The following is a 22,500-nucleotide window of genomic DNA, read 5'->3' on the forward strand; positions in this document are numbered from 1 at the left end:
GTGTGTGTGTGGTGTGAGTGTGTGTGTGTGTGTGTGTGTGTGTGTGTGTGTGTGTGTGTGTGTGTGTGTGTGGTGTGTGTGTGTGTGTGTGTGTGTGTGTGTGTGTGTGTGTGTGTGTGTGTGTGTGTGTGCGTACCGAATACACAGGTTTGCATTTCCAGACAGGGATTAAGTCTGACCGTGGATTTAAATTTGGCAATCAGTGTAGCATCAACATTGTGAACATTATTTAGTCTAAAAGCAAGCATAATCCTTGCCTGGGAAATGGGCCGACTGAGATGTTAACAGACATGGTCCTAAAAAGAATTACAGAGAAGTAATCCAGGTTCTGCTTTTCTCCCAAATCCCCGGTAAATTAGGTTAGAAAACAGACATGTACGTTTTGGAGGTGAAGGGATTTGGTCTGCGATAAGCGGCGGCGCTCTTCTCAGAAACCCTCCTCTTCTCCGAAGACCAAATAAACCTCTCTTTAGGCCCCCTGAAACTCTATTTCTGCACTCCAGCTCTCAAATTTGCGGAAGGATAATTGGTTGAGCACTGCAACAGAGGATGAACAGGCAAATAGGCACATAAATGGGTGTACAGAGGGTTGAAAGAGCAAACAAAAGAACAAATTAAATTGCATAATATATTTTTTTTCTCATTCAGTAGCGTAAGAAGATAGGAGCCCCAAATTATGAATGGATTTGAGCAAGCATTCGCAAGCAACTGTCTGCACAGATGTAATGAGATATTGACCGCAGAGTGAAACTTGATTTTTTGCTCATATATTTGTTTAGAAGACATCTAAATTCTGTCTGAGACTGGCTTACTGGCTTATTGACTGACTGTGTTTTCTGACTAAATGAAATATGAATGAATTGGTAGATTGAAAGAAGAAATGAAAATAGACATAAATGAATGAATGAATGAATGAATGAATGAATGAATGAATCAGTGAATGAATGGTTGGATGAACGAATGAATGATGAATCAATCAATCGATCAAACAAACAATCAATCAATCAGTGAGTCAGTCACTCAGTCAGCCAGAAGTTCCAGACTCAGCTAGTATAGTGAATATCTTCTTATGCATGTGCTGCAGAGCCTCAGAGATCAAAGAGCGAAGTGGTCAAAGTAGGACAAGATGCTCATCCAGGCGTACAGCTGACACGTGAGCTTAGAGCCAAACTGAGGCTTTGCTGTTTGTCTGTGGGCTGCAGAAGCTGAAGGTGCTGCCGCTGAAGACCAGCCCGGAGCAGGACTGCATCCTGAGCCTGTCGGCACGCTGCCTTCTGCTCACCTGGAGGGACAACGAGAAGCTGCTGCTGCGCATCCCCACGCACGAGATCGCCGCCGCATCCTACCTGAGAGACGACGCCCTGCACCTGCTCGTGCTCAAGACGGGTATGAGTGGGGATAGACACACACACACACACACACAAACTCACACGAGAACATAATCACCATTATAAACATATCATGTTTGTGTTGCTTGTCTAGGTTTTGTCTCAAAAGGCCTCAAAAAGAATATGTCCCTAATATACAGCAATAATGTGTTCTCAAGCATATATCCTCATCATGTGCTCCTGTTCATCTGAATCAGCTGCGATGCTCACAGTACACTGTTTGTATGCGTGCTCGCTTATTTCTTTGTGTGTGTGTGTATCTGTTTGTTTGTTTGTTTGAACATATGGGCATGCTGTAGGTCTGAATGTGGACACAGTGCTGGCCGGGGACAGCCTGGAGAAGAAGTCCGGGGGCATTGAGGGTCGCCGGCAGACCATGAGCAACGCAGACCCCCGGCCAGCAGGGGGCACTATGGAGCGGCGCCACACCATCTGTGGCGTGGACTGGAAACCCTCCTCACGCCAGAGCAGAGAGAGCCAGCAGCAGCAGCAGCAGCAGCAGCAGCAGCAGGCTGGGGTCAAGGGTGGTGGGGTGGGGGGCCCCACTGGAGGAGGTGGTGGTGGGAGCCTCGAGCGCAAACGCGTTTCAGGCAGCTGGGAGCGTCGGCAGACCCGGAGGGCCGGCGGGGGGAGCTGGGAGAAGCGACCCATGAGCGGCAGCTGGGGGGACCGGCGACCAGTAGGGGGCAGCTGGGAGCGGCGCGTGCCCGGGGTGGGGGGTAGCTGGGAGAAGAGACACGGGCCGGGCGGGGGCAAGCCAGGGGGTGGTAGCTGGGAGCGGAAGCACACGCCCGGGGGCAGTTGGGAGCGCAGGCACGCCTGCACAGGCAGCTGGGAGCGGGGCAAGGTCTATGGGAGCTGGGAGAGGAGGAACCACAACCCCCTGGAGCCCACGCCCTGCCCAGATGCCTACTGCAACCTGGTCATCCTGGCCGTGGAGAACAGGGTAAGGTCAATCAAGAACAATCAAGGTCAATCAAGTTCACTGCTAATTGATCAACAGTCAATCAAGTTCACTGCTAATTGATCAACGGTCAATGTTTTCCACCAAACATGGCATCAGTTTTTGCCCATTTCCATTGCTGAGGAAAACTACAGGGATTAAGCCTTTGAAATGGATAGATTTGTCGGTTAAGTGAATGTGACACTGCACAGTCAGAGAAAAGCTTACACAAGACAGTGCAGTGACCGACCGTCCACTGAGATCTGACTGAGCTGTGTTGCTTTACAAACACAGCCACTTAGTATGGACTCCCAGGGTGATGCAATGCAATGGCTTATGTAATACTGTCTCAAGGGTGTGTGTGTGTCTGTGTTGATGTGCACACGTGCAAATGTGTGTGTGTGTGTGTTTGTCTGTTTGACTGTGTGTGTGTGTGTGTGTGTGTGTGTGTGTGTGTGTGTGTGTGTGTGTGTGTGTGTGTGTGTGTGTGTGTGTGTGTGTGTCAGACATTGCTGAGCCAGATCCAATTGCTGTGAGGAGTTTTGCAGCATGTGCACAGACAGCATAAACATCCAATGGGCATGACCGTTACATTCCCTATGGACAATCTATTACTTCTAGCTCAGCTGACGTAACTATTAAAGATGTTACTAGGAAAAATATGGGTAAAAAAACTGATTTTTGAAATTATTAACATTCTGTTTGGCACACAATGTTCTGTATCAGGCCATCTGTATCATGGAGTTCTGTTGTAAATTACTGTCCATTATGATCCCATCTTACGTATAGGATGCTGCCGAGGAGTACTGTGCGCTCATTTGTCAGATGTTCCAGATTATCTACGGGCAGCAGACCATTGAGTGTGTGGACAGGGCGGGCTTCCACTACACCATGCCTGACCGCTATTGGTTACAGAGAAGTGAGTGACAGCTGTCCCCCTGGGAGGGTAAATCCCCGCCAGTCAGGCCCTGAGTCTGTGCTGCTCACAGAGGCGTACTAATGCATTGTGACATTATGCTCAATCCTCATTTAGATGGGTGTTGCTGTACTTTAGCTTTGACTGTCAAAGTAGAGAAAAAAACTACACTCCCTACTACATGTGCGTGCAGACACACACACACACGCACACACACACACACATACATATATACACACACACAGACACATACACACACACACACACACACACACACACACACACAGACACACAGACACACACACACACAGACACACACACTGATAGACATACATACACATGCAAGCATGCACATACTGTTTTCATATGCTTTTAATCCTCATTCCACTATCACAGCCTAACAGATGGGTTTAGTCGGACATACATTTTCAACAGTGCAACAGAGCTCCGCTTTGATAAATTTGCTTCTCAGTGGGGAAGAGGGGGGTCACATCCACTGAGGCCAACCATTTTGTTAGCTGCTGATGATGCCGACTAATGGGTCCTTATTTTTCTCCCTCTCATTCCTTCTCCCTGTCTCGCTCCATCCCTCTCCTTTGGTTGCCAAGGTGACAGCTGCTTGACAGATATGACATACGGCTATGACGCTGACTTCAGCTGCTGTAGCTCCTTGTAAGTAAACACCAAAACCAAAGGGAGAGAGACAGGAACAGGCAGACATGACCATCTGTGTGTGTATGTGTGTGTGTGTGTGTGTGTGTGTGTGTGTGTTATTGGTGTTTCTGTTTTATTTGTGCACGGACAAACTGTTTCAGTCTTTTAGAACCTCACTCATAGTGCAACGTGCAGAAGCTCATGCAGTCTACTGTCCTACAGATGGACAGGAAGTGCTCATGCAGTCTACTGTCCTACAGATGGGCAGGTGGTGCTCATGCACTACTGTCATACAGATGGACAGGAAGTGCTCATGCAGTCTACTGTCATACAGATGGGCAGGTGGTGCTCATGCACTACTGTCCTACAGATGGACAGGAAGTGCTCATGCAGTCTACTGTCATACAGATGGGCAGGAGGGTTTGAGCCAAATGCCAAAGTACAGGCATAATTACAGTTGATGTACAGTATGCTTACACCACAGATTGCAAATCACACCCAGACATCACAGTCCCACAGGGGGCAGTTTACACTAGGGTTCTCTCTAGCACCGTATCTCAATTTTCAATTTCAATTCAACGAGCTTTATTGGCATGACTGTAAGTGTTACAATGTTGCCAAAGCAGTAGTTACATCAAATAATTAGCAATAATAATAATAACAATTGACATGGACTATGGAGAATAATAAAAATAATAGAACATTAGAGCACACACACACACACACACACACACTCACATATACACACACCCACCCACGCCACACACTCCACCCCCTCCCCCAAACATACACACAAAAGCACACAATGGAGAAAAGAAAAAAAAAAGAAGCAAAGAAAGGAAAGATAAATGTACATATTTGCTTGCCTAGTGGCTGTCTCGTGCTTTATGGCATTCTGTGACATATCGTGCCGCTAGTGGTAATAAGGTTGGGTGCTCTCCTAATAAGTATTTGATTTGAGTGTCATTCTGTACATTTTTAAAATTTGGATATTATTTTTTCAAATTTTGTGAAATATATTAAATCTGATGTTTTCAAATTTTTTACAGTGTAAAAGAAAATGTTTTTCATTTTCGATTTCTTGTGTGCAGCATGTGCATACCCTCTCCTCTTTTGGTTGCCATGTTTGTTTGTGGCGGCCTCTCTCTATGGCCAATGTGTGGTCACTATGTTAGTGCTGGCTATGTGTGGTATCTCTCTCCCTCTGTCTCCTAGGCCTTAATTAGCACCTTAGCTTCTGGTCCTCCAGGGCACTCTCAGGCCTAGCTTCTAGTAGTTGTTTGTTCCCGCCGTATACACATCATAACACGGCTTAACGGAAGTGGATGAGAGGAGATGCTTGTTTCCACAGTGATGGTTCAGACGCATTTGACCCGTACTACAGCGAGACCTACAGCGAGAGCTCGTCACTATCCTACCAGGGCTCGCACCGGAGCCTGGCGTCGGTGCACAGCGACGGCGAGCCCAACAACGCCTGCGTGCAGCTCATGCAGGAGTACATGATCACGGTGAGGAGAGGAGAGAGCAAGAGGAGGGGTGGGAGAGGAAGAGGAGGGGTGGGGGCAGTATTTTGGGACCTGAGAGATGGCATGCAGGCATGACAGTGTGTGTGTGTGTGTGTGTGTGTTTGTTTAATGAATCTGTCGATGCCTGCGCAAGTGAGCATGAGGTGAGAGCAGGACCTTGTTGTGGGTGTCACAGCTGTGATGCATTGTGTTAAAGAGTGGCATGGGGGTTTGGTTGATTTGACAGGTACATCAACTTGGGGATGGGCTTTTGATGGTTGGTTGCCTGTTGCCATCTAGACCCAACTGTTTAGATGATTTTTTCTGTGCTGGCAAAAGGCATGGTTCTTCAATAACATCCCATCCAATCTTTTCCATGGTTCTTTAATGACATCCCATCCAGTCTTTTCTTTCACCAAAAATTCACCTGTAGTGGTTAAGTGGTTTTAAGTTTACTTATCTAGTCTGCTTGATTCTGTATCCCAACACAAGAGCACAAAACTTAATGGTTAAGTGTCAGTTAGACAGTAAGCTGTGTCATATCTAGTCAAATCAGTCAAGTCAATGCTTTACTGCCAATACAACAAAACATCACCTGGAATTTGGTTTAGTGTAAGGCTCAGGACTGACAGCACAGACAGTACAGACAGTGCAGCACAGACAGTACAGACAATGCAACATACACAACTCATACAAGAATGTATGCTCATTCATAACTCTTCCAGAGTTTTATAAGATGTTTCCTTGTGGGTGCCTTACTCATACCAGATGGAGAGGACAGAGATTTGCAATGTCAACATTCGTCACTATCTCCATTGGCAAATCACTGAATGCTAAATTATGACCCTTGTTAGTTTGTTGTTGGCCAAATGTCTCGGTCCATCTGTGCATACAAACTTGTGTCCAAGTTCTCGGTTTGTGTGTCTGACGCGGTCCCCTGTGCTCGCACTCCTCTGTGCTTCACAGCTCCGAAACAGGCTGAGTCCCCAGGAAATCCAGCGCTTCGCCGTGCTGCTCCGCGAGTACCGGATGGGCGCCCCCATCGACGAGTTCTGCTCCGACCTGCTGCAGCTCTACGGGGACACCCGCAAGTTCCTGCTGCTCGGTGAGCTGTCCAATCACAGGCCAGGGCGCTTCAAGAAATTCTAGAATTCTAATAATAATGATAATAATAATAATGATAATAATGTTGATCACTATGTTCTGAGAGCCCCAGAGCCTTTCGAATCATTCTAACTTCTAACCCATCTAGCCTTGCAGCACAAGCCTCCATTACCTCTCTCCTTATGGCCTGCTTTGGTGTCTTCCGTAGGCCTTTGTCAGTAAACGTGGTGAATTGTTTTGTGCCTTTATGTCCTATGAATATTCATCAGCAATTAGGCCTGGCATTGTGTACGGAGTGGACTATGAGTGATTGGCACTCACCGCTGGTCTGTTAAAGAGATAAAAATGAAAGCTTACTCCTGGTGCACAAAAGTAAATATGAACAAGGAATATGAATATGCATGACCACCTGTCCTAATCCCGTGTAACTAATGAAAGGTATGGACAAGGATCTATTGCTCCAAAAGGTGCTGCCAAAGACATTAGGACAAAGTGTGGAGAGCGCATGAACACACTTCTCCATCTGACCTGATAGAAATGCACATTTGTGGCTGTTAGTGCTGGCTAATTCTTCACACTAGTCGACACTGTTGGCATGCATCACTGGCAACACAGTGTAGACCAGAAAGCAAAGTAGAAAAAGGTTTGGCATGCAAAAACATGTGCGCACACACACACACACACCCAGTCACGCAGACTTTCATTCAATCACACTCACATTTGTGCTGTCAAATCCTGAACAGAGACACTAAATGGAGTGTAGTAATGTCTTTATTCTCCTCAGGCTTTTCCCTGGATAGATAGATGTGTCTGTTGAGGTAAACAAATAATGAGCTAATATCATTGATTCAACCTCATTTATGCAGTGTGTGTGTGTGTGTGTGTGTGTGTGTGTGTGTGTGTGTGTGTGTGTGTGTGTGTGTGTGTGCGCATGCATATGCATGTGCCTTTGTTTGTGTGTGGGTGTGTGTGTGTGTGTGTGTGTGTCAGTCTATCCATCCGTGTTTGTGTGTGAGTGTGTGTGTCTGCGCACATCCTCAAGTTCTACTCCTGCTGTTTTGTGGTCTCTGCGAGAAGAATACAGATTCCACAGTAATTCATCTCAGAAAAACAAACTCATTCCCTCTGTCCTGGCTCCTCTTCTCATAAGCGCCTCCATGGCTGGCACACAAAGGCAGACGTTTGATCCGCAATGACTGTTCAGCACGGCCAGGACAGGCAGTAGAAAGTTCTGTTTTATGTGCCAGTTGTGACACTCTCACTCCCCCTCTATACCTCTATACGCCCAGGTATGCGGCCATTCATCCCAGACAAGGATGTGGGAGTCTTCGAAAGCTTTCTGGAAGGCATCGGAATCCGGGAGGGCGGGATCCTCACGGACAGCTTTGGGCGCATCAAGCGCAGCATGAGCAGCACCTCGGCGACGGCTGTCCGTGGTTACGACAGCTGGTCCCTCCCATCCGGCTCGCAGGACTTCAACCGGCGGATCAGTGACATCACGCACGACATCGAGGCCCTGGGGTTTGAGGAGGGAGACGGGGACATAGAGGAGGAGGATTATTACCTGTGAGCGGGAGCTGCTTTGTTTGTGTGTGTGTGTGTGTGTGTGTGTGTGTGTGTGTGTGTGTGTGAGTGTGTATGTGGGAGAGAGTGAAAGAGAGAGAGAGACAGAGAGAGAGAGTCTGTGTGTATATGTGTGTGTCTGTCTGTCTGTGGGTTTGTGTGTGTGTGTGTGTGTGTGTGTGTGTGTGTGGGTTTTTGTGTGTGTGTGTGTGTGTGTGTGTGTGTGTGTGTGTGTGTGTGTGTGTGTCTGTCTGTCTGTCTGTGGGTTTGTGTGTGTGTGTGTGGGTTTGTGTATGATGCAGACAGAGAATAGAAGGCAGAGCAAGAGAGATCAAAAGCATCCGCATGGAGATAACTCTATGAAAGAGGAGCTGTTTTGACACAGAGTCAAAGCAGCACTCATCCCACAGTGAAACGAATCCGCTTTAGCTCTGCGAACCTCAAGCCTGTAGTAAAAAACAGTGTTTTAACAAGTCATTTATAAACGCAGGCACTCTGTGGGCTACAGCCCAGAACTGTTTATGATAAATGGGCCTTTTGCATCCTTTGCATCCAGTCATTTCCATTCGACATGCATACAAGTTGATCTACACATCATGGAGTCTGATGTTGTAAACGCCAAAATAATTGGAGAGAAAGCATCAGAATGAATGAGAAAGGCTGTGAAATTAGAAGAAATGGTGTCTTTGTCCTAAAGGAATTTAAACAGGGTATAATAGCAAAGGGCACATACAGTTTAGGTGGGATGGAGTGAAAGTGCAAAAGAGAAGAAGATGTGGAGAGGAGGAGACGAGGGAAGAGAGATAGCAGAAAATAGAGCGAGAGAGGGAGAGGCAGCAAGAGAGCGAGAGAGGGAAAGGGAGCGAGAGAGCTGGGTCATTGTGGATGCACGGTAATCGGGAGTGGCATGGGGATGGTCGGCCCAGCCTGCTGAGCATAAATTGCCCTCCCTGGGGGAAATGTGTTATGAAATAGGGCAGCTCAGCCAGCATGCGCAGTGGTGGCACCGTGACCTTCCCACAGGCCCCTGCCTCTCTCTCACCCCTCCAGTCTCTGCCAGCCAGATGAGGCACACGGATGACTGCACAAGTCCCTAGGGGCCAGCAAAGGGCACCTACAGCTCTGACTCTGACCGTTTCTTATGTAATCACTAAGAACGTGCGAGAGGGGGGGGGGGTCTCTCATCCTGAGTTTATGTATCACAAAAAGTAGAATTACGTGACGTCACTGTTTATGTAACATCATAAAACAAAAATACTCTCAGAACAGCAAAAAGATAACAAGCATAAACATTCGTCATGGAATGATAACACACAATGTCATTAAAAGCCCTGCTGCCATTTTTAGCTTCTGTAAGAAGGGAGGCTCTAACACAGAAGTCAAGTCAGCAGATATCAGTTGGAGCAGTGCAGTCAGTCAGGGATAAGTGTGCCAGCCAGCCAGCCAGGCCCAGCCACGGGCTATTTAAGAGGGTTTGCTATGCACCGCCAGCTGCCAAAGTATCACAGTCGTCAGTAAATATTGCCACTCGAATCAGCTAAAAATTTTTGCAAAAAGTGCATTCATTGAAAAATTGTAAAAAAAAAAAATGCACAATTTTAAATTGTTTTAAGTATGTGTCACACATGGAGGGAAATGCAAAGAACTGATACATTGCTGTGGTCATAGATTGCAGTAGGGAGGGTCAGATTTTAGAGGTGTATTACCAGTATGTGAATGGGTTATACACTGGGTGATACAGTTGTCATTACAGCCTTATTAGCCATAATAAATCATGGAGGAGCGAATTTTTATAGAAAGATGAAATGCAGCTTTTTTTCTCTGTGATAGCAATAGATAGATGAAAAACAGGTAAATGTTATTTAAACAGTTGAAGACCTCAAGTTGTTTCACTGACTACTGTAGGATCTACTGTGGGTTTCACCGAATAAACAACATGATGTAGAAATCTGTTTGCTTCTTGGCCTTTTCATTAGAACTCAAAACCAAATATCGTAGAGTGTGGCACTCTAGAATCTTGGCTCAAAACTACTCATTTTCTGTGTTCAAAACACATTCAAGGTAGGGGTGAGATTCCTGTCAATGTCTGAAGTTTGTTGCCTAGGCCTACCTGCTGCCATAACTTCAGCTCCCTGAAAGTGGTTAACAGTAACTTTCGTTATAGAATAGCCTAATTATTATCCATATAATAATGACATATATATATATATATTATATATATTTCACAGTAGGCTTTAAGGAATTCTGTAATGTAGGCCTACCCTGCTCTGTACACACACAGTGCTATTTTGTAAGATATTCTGTAGCCTATGGATTTGATTATAAAATGGCTTCATGACGGCAGTGTTATTTTTCAGGGAGATGAACACAACTAGGCAAGGTGAATTAGACAGGACTAAACAAAACCTGCAGCTTTGTCCGCCTGTAGAAGTATTAAACCCTGTACTGATGAAGGCAGAGGCCAATGAAATTCTTCTACGCGCCTGGTACTTAACATACCGTCACGCTGCAGACCAATGGGTCTTTAGTGGGCGTGAGCAGCTGTCTCGAGCCGGGTAAAATGCTTTGAGTGTAGCCTAGTACCGTTTACTTGAGAATGGCGGCTGCTGCCTGCAGTACGCACTGTGCGTTGGGCAGTAGTAGCAGTAAACCGCAGAAAGAGCACCTGAGGAGAAGTCGGGATTCGCGCAGGCGACAGGCAGCCTTGCTGTTCCTTAGTAACATTTCTTTGGACGGACGGCCCGTACAGCATGTTAACAATGCCAACCAGCTGAGCCACAGGGACAGCGAATTCCTAGGTATCGACAATGGATCAACAAATGCAGCCCGGCTGTCACCTGCGACGAGTAGTTGTGGGACCTTTCATAATCTTTCAGCCTCAGTTAGCTGTGGGGCTGTCAGTTCCGTGCCGAGACTTGGGGTCATCAACGTCCCTCTTCTGGTGTTGCCTTCGGACTCTGGGTGCAATGATGCTGGGACCACCGAGGTATTTCTGGAGAGGGGAAGAGGGTCTTTCTCCTCACAGGGGAATCTTCTTTCTCCAGCCAGTCTTCAGCCGACTCCTCTCGGACCTCGAAAGTCGCCAACATTACACTCTGTTCATAGCTGCAACTCTGTGTCTTCAGATTCTCGGCCAAGGTGAGTGATAAACAGTTCACCTGTTATCTGACAAAATGCTGTGGAGGACAACGGCACATTTAAGTCATAATGTTATTTTCCATGTTAACCATTGTCAATGAAACTAGATAAGTCTGTATAGTCTGCCTATACTGTAGGCTACTGCACTATACTAATTTCAATACTATTCTACAATAATGTAGCATAATTGCGAGAAACTCAACTATCTTCTAGAACGTCATAATTGCTTATCTTTCTTGTGCTTCTTGCTCACAATCACAAGCAGCAAGCTGGTTATCTAAAGAGTTAAGCAACCAAATGAATCCTCAGTTAAAAGGTAAAAAAATGAAATGAATTCACCAAAAACGAGTGAGTTACTTCCGCTTTTGGAGTCCCTCAGTTCTGTCAATTGACGTTTCCCACTCTTTTATTAACTACAGATTGTTATTTATACTGTGTTCTGTGAGTTTGTTTAAGTAAGAACACTTATCAGTCTTGAGAAGAACATACTGTGGAGCTGATCAGACCTGCTGTTGATAGGCTATACTAAGTTTCAGGATACACACCCTTCTTCCAGCATGCTGTCACACTACAACGGTGACTGTGGGCGGATACAAGAGTGGAACTAAATGACTTCTGACTCACAGCAAACGCGTTGCCGTCACAAGAATTGACAAATTAGGCCTAGTTTTTCAGCACAACACACAGGAATAACGTAAGCGGTTTATTGCGAAATCCAAACACCTTCCCATGCAGTGGCATAATCAGCTTTAAAAATATCTATTGCAATTGAGTACCAGTCTTAACACGTTTGAAATAATTATTTTGCAATAGGGCCTACTAGCTACAATTGTAGGCCGTAGAGAGATTATAGAATTTAAATCAAATTGTGTGAATTCCAAACATGCCTCATTTCCCCCCAGTGAAACACCACATTTGGAATTAGGTAATAAAATACACTTCTCACTTGTGCTTCAGACACTATTGCTCAATTTTCAAATGAACGAAGCACATACAGTATTCAAATTACATTGTGCTATATGCAAAATATGATGCAATGTTATATGTTATAGAGCCATACACCATAGCCTTAACTTACATGCAAAATGGTGGGCTGTCGTAAAATAGGCACAAAGTAGATATTGAAATGAAACTTTCTCCTCTCTCCAAATTCTTACCTCGGTGTAGCATTTTAAGTAGAAGTGAACTCTAAATGTCAGTGCTTGTAACAACTTTGCGAAACATTTCGCAAGAACGCAGTGTAAAGTTGGTACAAAACCAATTGTTCTTTATTTATCAAAGTAGATATTGAAATGAAACTTTGTTTTCATTTAATTGTTTTCATTATTAGGCTTCTGAATATCCACTTTTAGGCACTCCTTTGCTTTTTCTACTACACTTCCAACACTGTGGCATAGTCATTCATTCCCTTTTTCAAGTTTAACTATTCTTGGACCCTTAGATCCTTCAGAGGCACATTTTATCGATAGCCAGGAGGAGATGAGAAGGGTGGAGTAGAGCTGACAGGCTTGTTAACAAAGGGAAGGATGTTTGATACATCTGGTTTGAGGTACTAAATGAACCATAGGTCTTTTGTTTTCCCAGCTGGGCTGTGAAAGCATAGAAGTTTGTTTGTATGTTCAACTTTTCATTATGTTTATTATATCCCTGAGCTGTTCATCCTCAGGGTCTCCATAGGTTGTTATTTTTTAATAACGTTATTATAACGTTTCTATTTTTATGTCGATATTAGGATTCTCCCTCTCACACTTTCACTCACACAGACACACACACACACACACACACACACACACACACACACACACACACACACACACATATACACACACCACAACACATTAACACACACAATTCCGTACCGTTAACTTCCATGTTTCTCTGGGATTTTGGTGACATCACTTCTGTATACGTTTGCCTTAACATGGACATTCTTGTGTGGGAGTGTTTATTTATCTGTGTGTATTCTGGCAGCGGAACTGAAACCACTGCCCTTTTCCCAAATAGATAGATAGATAGATAGATAGATAGATAGATAGATAGATAGATAGATAGATAGATACTTTATTGATCCCCAAGGGGAAATTCAAAGATTCAAATCCCCTGCCTATGTCAAAGCTATCTGTGCTGCTATTATATGTTTGACAATAGCTGGATCTCCAGCACCTGAGTAACCATACTTTCCCCTTTCTCACCTGGGCATTGCTGGGTGCTAATAAATGATAAACTATCATATGGAAATTTATCGGGGTCACTGAATCCTATTGCATTCTCATGACATTAGCAAGCCATCTAACCTGGCTGAATCCCTTCCACACACCTCCTCGCTTGTCCTGCACACACATTCATGGCATGCCATTCCCCTTATCTCAAATCAGTCAGACCTCCAGCTCGTATCACTAGTGTTGACAATAGATGGAGCTGAGAACTGCTCCCCTGAGGTTGCTGGTTCTTAAGCTGACATGCATGACCCACCCATCCCTCCTGTGCAAATACACATAGAGGCACACTGGGCATAAAAATACACGTGCACGCGCACACACACACGCCACACACACACACACACACACACACACACACACACGTACATGAACACACACACATACAAGTGTGCCAACTGGTCCAGTATGTACGTTGGTAAACCTGGCAAGAGAGCTAGCAGCCAGGGCTTTTAGCTCGATTGCTAGCACACTCGACTTCTGATGTTTGCATGTTCGAGTCTGGGTGTGTGCAGGGCTGAGCCGCACGGTTTAACACAACGCAGGTTACAAACACACACACACATACACACACACACTGAAAGTATTTGTTTGGGTAGGAGCTGCAAATCATATTATGTTGTTCCAAGCTAGACATGCAGCAGAATTACTATTAACTTGATTTGTCACCAACTAATGTAGATGCATGCGCCTCTCAATCACTCCAGACAGACATTTTTTCCTCATGAGGTGAGATATTAGAGAGAGATTGTGAGAGGAGTTTGTTTCAAATGCCATGGGGAAATAGATTCAACTGAGCCTATATTTGTTTAGCAAGACTCCCCACTCCCTCCCCTCCTGTGATGGCTAATAAGAACATAAAAGTAATGTAGCTTTGAGGAAGAAAAAACATTGTTGTTCTCGACAAACTGCCATCAATTGACATGTTTGCATGCATGTTCCCCATTGTTGTGTCTGTGGCTGCTGGAATAATGGACTGCATTTTCAAATCAAATGACATCACATGCTTTTGAAATCTTCTGTTCTTTCTCTTTGTTTTGCTTTCTGGCTGTTACACAACCTTGTTTACAACAATGTTGGTTTTGAAAATGCCCTTACAACCAGAAACAGTCATTCAATGAATTGTGGCACCAGGCCAAAAGGGCAAACATTATGGCAAGGAAGGGCTTTATATGTTTAAGGAGCTCCCGCAAAACCCAGGACCAACAATTCCAGAGACAGTTCTCTAGCTATTAGCTTTACAGGAAATGAGAAAAGAGCCCTCAATAATTAAAAACATGAAAACCATGAGGTTTGGCCTAAGAGGAATGATTATGGTGCACACATACGTTACTGGGGAGCGTGGCTGCAAAAAAATGAGGATTGGCTTAAGTCATTTGTGACCGACGTACTGTATCTAATTTGGTAGGGGAGCGGTGCACTTAAAAACTAGCCCCACCCTCCATCTCCCCGGGAGAAGATAACATCTCTCTCTGCTGTTTGCAGGCCCTAGTACTTCCCTAAATGGCCTTTGCATCACTCCTAATTCAATGATCGCATCAGCGCTATTATTTGCCTAGAAAGGTCAAGTTCACATGTGAGGCCACCAGTGAGGTCTCCTACGGCCCAGTGACCCAGAACCTCTCAATTTTCCAGCGTAATTTTCTAAATGGCCTTACTTGCAGATGATATGCTCTTTCCTCAGCACCATAGCGGAGAGGGACTGCAATAAGAGAACTGAAACCTGGCAGTAATTTAACGGTTCTTGGCAGCGTCTTTTTCCCCTCTTGGCATTGTACCTGCCGTAATGACATTATATCTTCCTGCAGTGCAGACAAGCCTGAGGCTTCTCCATGCCTATAGTGAGTATGATACTGCCTTCAGGCAGAAAGGTCCATAATGTGAGGTTGGATTTTTGAGGGTTAGGTTATTAACAAAACTGCACTCAGATGTGAAGATTCTTTCCAACTACTCTTTTATACTCTAAACTATGTCCCTTTGAATACCAACATGTGCATCGGTGAAAACATTTTGAGACCCACCCCAGATGTATCCATTAACAAGTCAAAGAAAATGTGGCTTGTGCATTTATGCAGACTTCCATGAGTTCTTTCTGAAGGATAGTGTCACGGTATGCATGCATTACATTTTAAGCATTTAACCCTTAAAGGTGTAGGTTTTTGAAAATTCTAAGTTCCGCAACAATTGAAGGTTCTAAAATTCTATGTTGAATTCAATGAACCCAGATATTCTTTAGAACGTTCATTTACCAACATTTCGGTACTCCTTTAAGGGTTAAATTGTCAAACAGTCCATTGTGCCTATTTAGGGAGGGACAGTACACACCAGCCCAAATCTGGTAACACCAAAGTGGACACCCTTATGGCACCCTGTTAATCTTGAACGTGCTACATCATGACGACCTTCCTCTTTTAGCAACCTTTTTAGCCCCTGCATTAATTAAGAACAGATTAGCTGGCCAGTGCCCCAGTACACCTGTGTCTGAGCACAGCTAACCTAGTACTTTTTTATGACACAGTGACATTCACAGCTCCTTTAATGGAAGAGTTGGAAGAGGTGTGCTAATGCCTCGGTCTGTCCCCCAGCGAAGTGAAGGTCGGGATTAAACAACTTTTTTTTTTTGCCAAATGGCCCATTGACGTATCAGCGGCCTGCTTGCCTGCCCGCGTTCCTCAATCTGAATGAGTGGCGGTCAGCATGACAGCTTTGAGCCCAGATCAACCACTGATCCTTAGCTTTGGAGATCTGTGCTGCTCTGTACCAGAGATTAGGGGAGGCAGAGTGTACCAGCCCAAGAAAAGAGTGTGGAATGCGAAGACACACTCTCGCTCTCTCTCTCACACACACTCTCTCTCTCTCTCTCTAACTCTCACACGCACACAAACACACACATGCACACACACACACACACACACACACACACACACACACACACACACACACACACACACACAGAGACAGACAAACACATGTACATATGGTGTCCCACAGTCACTGCTGGGTCTTAATGCTGAGTCTACAGTAATCTCCTCTTTCATTCTTGTTTGATGTTTATCTAGTAGCAATCTGCCACATGGCTATTTTGTAATGGGCAAAAAATGAGAACAGTGCCAAAAAAAAGAAAGAGAGGGATTTCTTTTCTTTTTTTTATGCAAGTTCCACTCACACTAGACTGATATGCTGCTATTGCACCAGTTTGATCCTGTTCTAAAAGATGAAGCCACAATTCAAGCAAAAAGGCCTCACCATTGTTCTATCTCACAAATGATAACGCGTCATAATGTGACACACACACACACATTCCATTTTTGGTCTTAGTCAGGTATGCCTGCATACCACAGTTTTCCGTGATTCTTTTGCTTGGCCAAAGGACAGAATGCCCTTCAGTGGATGGACGGATTGGCTCAGCGTTCCAGCTTAGCGGGGATGGCACATTCTTCTGCTCACCACATCTCATGAATGTAAAGCTAATTCTATTGGAAAAGGGAGAAGCTAGAATAAGTCAAATGCTTAGATATTTCTAGAAATATTTGGGTCTGCCATGCCGTGCATTTGCGGTGTATGGTTGCGAATGCTGGGTCACGCTTGTGGCTTGGAGAATCCATGTTCGTTTCGTGGTTATGAAACTGGTGTGTGTGTGTGGTGGAGGCTCGTTCCAGAAACCCAATCTGACAACCCTCTTGTGCTGGAGTCATGACCCTGCAGGCATGGAGTCCTGATGGCTATGTAAAAATTCTCAACTCGGCCCATCTCAGTCAGCTAATGCACAGCTGTAGCCCTCCGACCTTTGAGCTCCTCAGGCTTTTCCCTTCATCCTTTGATCAAAGGCATTTCAGGCCGGCGACCAAGAAATGGAGCGACAGACATTTTGAGAGCAAGAAATCAGCAAAGATGCAGAAGGAGTGATGTAACATGCAAGGTCCCCAGATGATATTACTACTGCTGATGATAGCAAATCTGGAGAGTACACACACACATACACACACACACACATATACCTGCACTGATAATCCGTTCAGTCCAGGTCAATCTCCCCAAACACAGGGGCAGATGGAGGCTGAGGTGGGGGGTTACATGCTTATCGGCCTGCTTGTGTAACAGCACTCGCTCTAAACAGACGGTCACTTTCTATCCACTCCCACACCCAAATCCCCCTCTCCCTCTCTCTCATATTTTTTTCTCTCTTACGCACTGTCTTTGATTTTTTTCTTCCTCGCAGGCTGTTTCCCAAATATTCACACACACACAGACGCCCAAACACACTCTCGTCTTATGCAACCCAGCCGTGAGCTGAGAGTGACGTCACTGCCAATGACACAAGTACGCTCCACAGAAGTGAAATTGCACTGAATGTTTTAGAGCGGTCCTCAGATGTAAAGAAGGCGGAAGAAAACACACATATACACCAACACACACACACGCACACACACACACACACACACACACACACACACACATGTGTGCAATGTCACACAGGAAACACCATCTTGTCCTCTCTGCCACAATCTCTCTTTTGCCTATGCAAAATCGCCACAGCTTAAGCGCAGGCGAAACAGAAATCTGGGTCAGGGTACAGCTTTACATAAAGGATGGAGTGTGTCTTTAAGTCGAAGGAAATAAGAACTTGGTGAGATTACAGCACAGTCTTCAACTGGAGGTCTGCTTTCAGAGGCTTGAAAAGAGAAATACATGTGTAGTCTCAGCTAGAGGAAAGTCAAAAGATTTGAGAATAAAAAAAAAAATCATCAAGGTTCTTCTTCGTTCACTTCTTCTCCACCGTATCTCTCTACGGAGGACCCTCACTTTGAGCCATAATGAATGAAGAAGGAAAAAGGTTTCACAAGCATTAATGAGCTTTGCCCATAGGGAGGGAGAAACTGTGAGCGTCTCTCCAGTAGTAATGACTGAGGCTCCTAGTGGAGCCCGTCAGACTGGATTGCTTTTACATGTCAACGAGTAGTATCATGTGTGTGTGTCTGTGTGTGTGTGTGTGTGTGAGAGAGAGAGAGAGAGAGAGCATGCATATGAACAATGCAGTAGTGATGTATGCATATATATGTAAGTCACTGAAGTCCTGAAACGGCCTTGTGGACACCACCCAGGACACACACACACACACGCACACACACACACACACACATGCAGTGTACAGTACATGCAAGCACACACATAGTGCATTCTCAGCACAGCGAATCAAAACAACCTGACAGGTGTGACACTCGGGTACCTTTCTTTCTCTCTGGTGTGCTGTTTGTGTTGGCGCTGACAGTACGGTGGGCCTGTGAAGGTCCCTCAAGAATAGCCCATTTCATTTTAATGAAGGTCACTGGCATTTCGGAAAGGGTTGAGGAGGTTTTACCTGCACATGCCTCTTAGGCCACTTCCCTTCATTATGCTGCTGCTAGTCTACGAGCGGCTCTTAGGACACACCCATTATACTGTAAGTGTGAATGTCAGCAGTATTGATATATCACCGTCTGCAGAAAGGAATTGTGGGATTTATTTGGAGTGCACACAGGGACAGTTAAGACCAGCGCACCTTTGTCTCAAGGACACTAGATTGTGCTGCTTATGTGGAGTGGAAAATACAGTTATATCTAAAAGGTGCATCAGGTGTGTTAAATCAGATAAGATCTACACTCCCTACATCTGACTGTGTCAGCGGTATAAATGAGAAGAACTGGATGAGATACAAATCTGTCCTTTAAGATGACAGGCAAGTTGATTTAATGTTCTATCTCTCTCTCCCTCTCTCTCTCTCTATCTCTATCTGTTCTTCCACTGCCACTCTTTCTTGGCTCCTGTTCCCTCTGTTTGCGCCTAGGTCCCGCAATCTGTCTGGCTCTCCAAAGCCTCGCCCGATGAGGAAGGTGCACTTCATCAAGAACATGAGACAATATGACACCAAAGGCAGCAGGTAGGTGATCTCTCTCTCTCTCTCTCTCTCTCTCTCTCTCTGTCTCTCTCTATCTCTCTCTGTCTCTCTCTCACTGTGCTCTCTTTCTGTTCCCTCATCTCTTTCTTTCTCTCTCTCTCTTTCTCAGGATCTCTGTGTGTGTGTATGTGTGTATTTTTTTTTTACATTTTAAAAATATGGCCTGCTTTTTTTGTACCAAAGAAAAGAAGTGTGATGAAAGCAGGTCTTGCCGTCCAGTCAAAATAGATCCTGCTGAATGCACAGTTATGCAGGCTGCCTCTCAACTAGATATCCGTGTTGCTGAGCACAGCACACCCACTAGAATACAATAACTACATTCAGCCATGCAACTCATAATAGGGCGGTTTCTCAGGGTGGGCCATTGGCTCAACCTGGCCTTTGCCTTCACTGCCAAGCTTGGGTTTAACAAAATTCAAGAATTGAGGCTTCCCATGAGAGCAGCTTACGAGAGTGCTCAGTCCAACATGTTCGGGGAGCACGTTGTTTGACCACTGCAATGAATGGAGCAGCCTACTGAAAGCTTCATTGATCTGTTACATAAAACACAGCATTGCAGGCCTCCGGTGCCCAGCCCCCCTTCTCCCCACGTCCTCTGGCTGTATTTCGCTCACCTCACCTGACTCCACACTGCCCCCCCCCCCCCCAGTCTGCCTGCACAGCCTCTGTAAACACTTCTAATATTTGACAGAGGCTCCCAGCACTGTCCTACACAGCTATTATTACATGCGTTTAATAGGGCAGAGGGCTCCTGCCCGCCGTTTATGTAAGAGCTGTAACCTACCACAGTGCCCTCAGGTATAGCCACTGCCAAAAGTTAAAGATCCCCCAACACACACACACACACACACACACACACATCACCTCGCCTTGTGCTCACTCAGAGCAGCACAGGCATACTGTACACTCAGCAGAGTCAGTCACACACCTGGCCCTGGAAGGCATTTGTTTCTTTTTCAAGAGCATGCCTGCCACAGCTTGTTTCTTGGGGCAGTGGTAGCGTAGTGGTTAAGGAGCTGGGCTAGCATGCAGTAGCCTGAAAGGTTGTGGGTTCAATTCCCGGCTTCCACCGTTGTGCCCTTGAGCAAGGCACTTAACCCCAAGTTGCTCCAGGTTGTCCCTTGTAACAGAATTGACATGTAAGTTACTTTGGATGAAAAGTATCTGCTACTGTAAGTGAAGAAATGTAAATGTAACTGTCTGGCCGGACAAGGCGCCTGGACAAGGCGAAACTCTGAAATGAAGTGGGGCCAGTGAAAGTGGTGTGCAGGCTTTGCTTGTGACTGTCAGGGTTGTCTCTCAGCTTAGTTAATGGGGGCATGTTAGTTACACCACTGCCATGGCTTTATTATGAGCATTGGACTGATGTGGTTTATTCCTCCCTAGTATAGTGAGGCCCATCATAATCTAGATGTCCCTGTGGATGGTTGGACAGGTTGGAAAGCAAACATGTGCTGTGGAGTTCACCTATACACAAGAGTACCATGAGAATGTACCTCGTGCTTTGGTGAAGAGGAGAGGCCAGCACTGTAGAGCACAGTCAGTCAGTCAGTCTCTCTCTCTCTCTCTCTCTATCTGGAGGAAGATGGGTGGTTTTGGACAGTAGCCTCCCTCCCTCCCTCCCTCCATCCCCTGAGCTCTGCTGTGTGTCACCATCCCAAGAAGCCTCTGTGTGGTACATATAACAACTCTGAAAATAACACCCAACCCAACAGCCATCCATCCACACACTTCAACAGCCCTGGGAAAGAGAGTGTGTGTGTGTGTATGTGTGTGTGGACAGTGTCAAATCAGTGGCAGCTGGGGACAGTAGGGACAGCATGGACTAACACTGGGACTTGGGGAGGGCTGAAGAGTCGTGTGATATTTTCAGGAAGAGCACTGACAGGGGTCCGGTTCTCAGGCCCCCGACGGACAAATGAGTCAGCCGGAGGTAGCCGTTCGGCCCGGAACCATCACCATCGCCTGGGCAGCTTCTTTGGCCTTTGCTTTCAGCAACGTGCCGCGCTTGCTGAGAATGCGACGGAAATATCCCAATTCTGTCTCTGCGGGGCTTTCTGAGACTGGTCAGAGTTGTCCAGAATAGAATAGCCTTTTGGGGGCTGCTGTCTTTATTTTTGAAGGCCATCACAGGGCCACAGACAGCCCAGGGAGCTGAGAGGCTACATGGGGGAGGGAGGTGGGGGTGCTGGGAGAGGAAGGGAGGGGAGGAGATGGTGGGAAGTTTGTTTTTTATTTACTGGGGTAGAGGGGCGATTGGCTGGACCCCGGGCCTGAGATGTTTATTAAAGGCCCATTATAAACATGGTCTTGGCCCCTGTGTGTCACCGTCGATATCTTTTCCCACTCGCTTTTCCCAGGCCTCCATTTCTCCTTTCCCAGAGATAAGAGGGAAACCAGCTCTGCATGCCTGAACATGGATGGAAGGATAGAGAGAAGGAGGGGTGGAGGGATGGGGTTAGGTGCAGGAGAGAAGGAGTAGAGCGATTGGTAGTGGCACTCGGAGGAGGGAGGTTTGCATTTGAAATCAGATAACTGTTTGTTTTTCTTGGGCTTCAAGTGTTTTCCACTGGGGAAAAAAATAATGTGAAAGGCCCAAAGGTTTGGAGTTTCTTTCCATGGTATTAACTGGTTCCACACTCCCCACAAAATAAGCTAATTTAATTTAGCCGAGTAAACGGCACACCGCAATTACCCTGCCTAATGAGGGGTGACGCCAGAGTGATTTAAACAACCCCCTTCGTCAGGTGCACGCTATTCACACACACACACACACACACACACACACATGCATGCACTCACAGACACACACACACTCATACATTCACAGATGCACACACACACATGCCCACAGCAGGTGTTTTTTTGTGGGTGATGGCTCAGAACCAAATTCATTCTGGCTGAATCTCAGAAAGAGTCAAGTGACAGCTATTTCACAGGTGTTCTGTGTGAAGCAGGTTCCTGAAAGTGTGCTTACATTCTGTGTGTTCTCTCAATGTGGGTTCTATTTGTGTGGTATGTGGTATATGGTCCTTGTGTGTGTGTGTTTGTGACCTGAAACATGGGGTCTGATGGTGTGTGTGTGTTGCTCATTGTTCTCTAGGATCGTGCTCATCTGTGCCAAACGCTCCCTGTGTG

General features: G+C 45.7%; 2 protein-coding genes across 2 annotated transcripts in view; both read left to right on the top strand.

Annotated features, from left to right (window-relative positions):
- The window catches only part of ccm2l (CCM2 like scaffold protein), a 12,396-nt gene extending 4,234 nt beyond the window's left edge, over window positions 1–8,162 (top strand). The window contains exons 4-10 of the mRNA XM_048240449.1: window positions 1,203–1,386; window positions 1,688–2,334; window positions 3,121–3,250; window positions 3,856–3,919; window positions 5,253–5,409; window positions 6,373–6,511; window positions 7,800–8,162. Of these exons, the coding sequence (XP_048096406.1) occupies window positions 1,203–1,386; window positions 1,688–2,334; window positions 3,121–3,250; window positions 3,856–3,919; window positions 5,253–5,409; window positions 6,373–6,511; window positions 7,800–8,080 (1,602 nt within the window). The 3' untranslated portion in view covers window positions 8,081–8,162. The remainder of the gene's footprint in view (window positions 1–1,202; window positions 1,387–1,687; window positions 2,335–3,120; window positions 3,251–3,855; window positions 3,920–5,252; window positions 5,410–6,372; window positions 6,512–7,799) is intronic.
- Window positions 8,163–10,654: 2,492 nt separating this feature from the next.
- Window positions 10,655–22,500, top strand: part of cables2b (Cdk5 and Abl enzyme substrate 2b) — a 31,190-nt gene continuing 19,344 nt past the window's right edge. Inside the window, exons 1-3 of the mRNA XM_048240450.1 lie at window positions 10,655–11,211; window positions 19,252–19,344; window positions 22,466–22,500. The exon at window positions 22,466–22,500 is cut by the window's right edge and continues 43 nt beyond it. Of these exons, the coding sequence (XP_048096407.1) occupies window positions 10,670–11,211; window positions 19,252–19,344; window positions 22,466–22,500 (670 nt within the window). The 5' untranslated portion in view covers window positions 10,655–10,669. The remainder of the gene's footprint in view (window positions 11,212–19,251; window positions 19,345–22,465) is intronic.

Source organism: Alosa alosa, chromosome 4 (assembly GCF_017589495.1).
Source record: "Alosa alosa isolate M-15738 ecotype Scorff River chromosome 4, AALO_Geno_1.1, whole genome shotgun sequence".
Lineage (NCBI taxonomy): Eukaryota > Metazoa > Chordata > Actinopteri > Clupeiformes > Clupeidae > Alosa > Alosa alosa.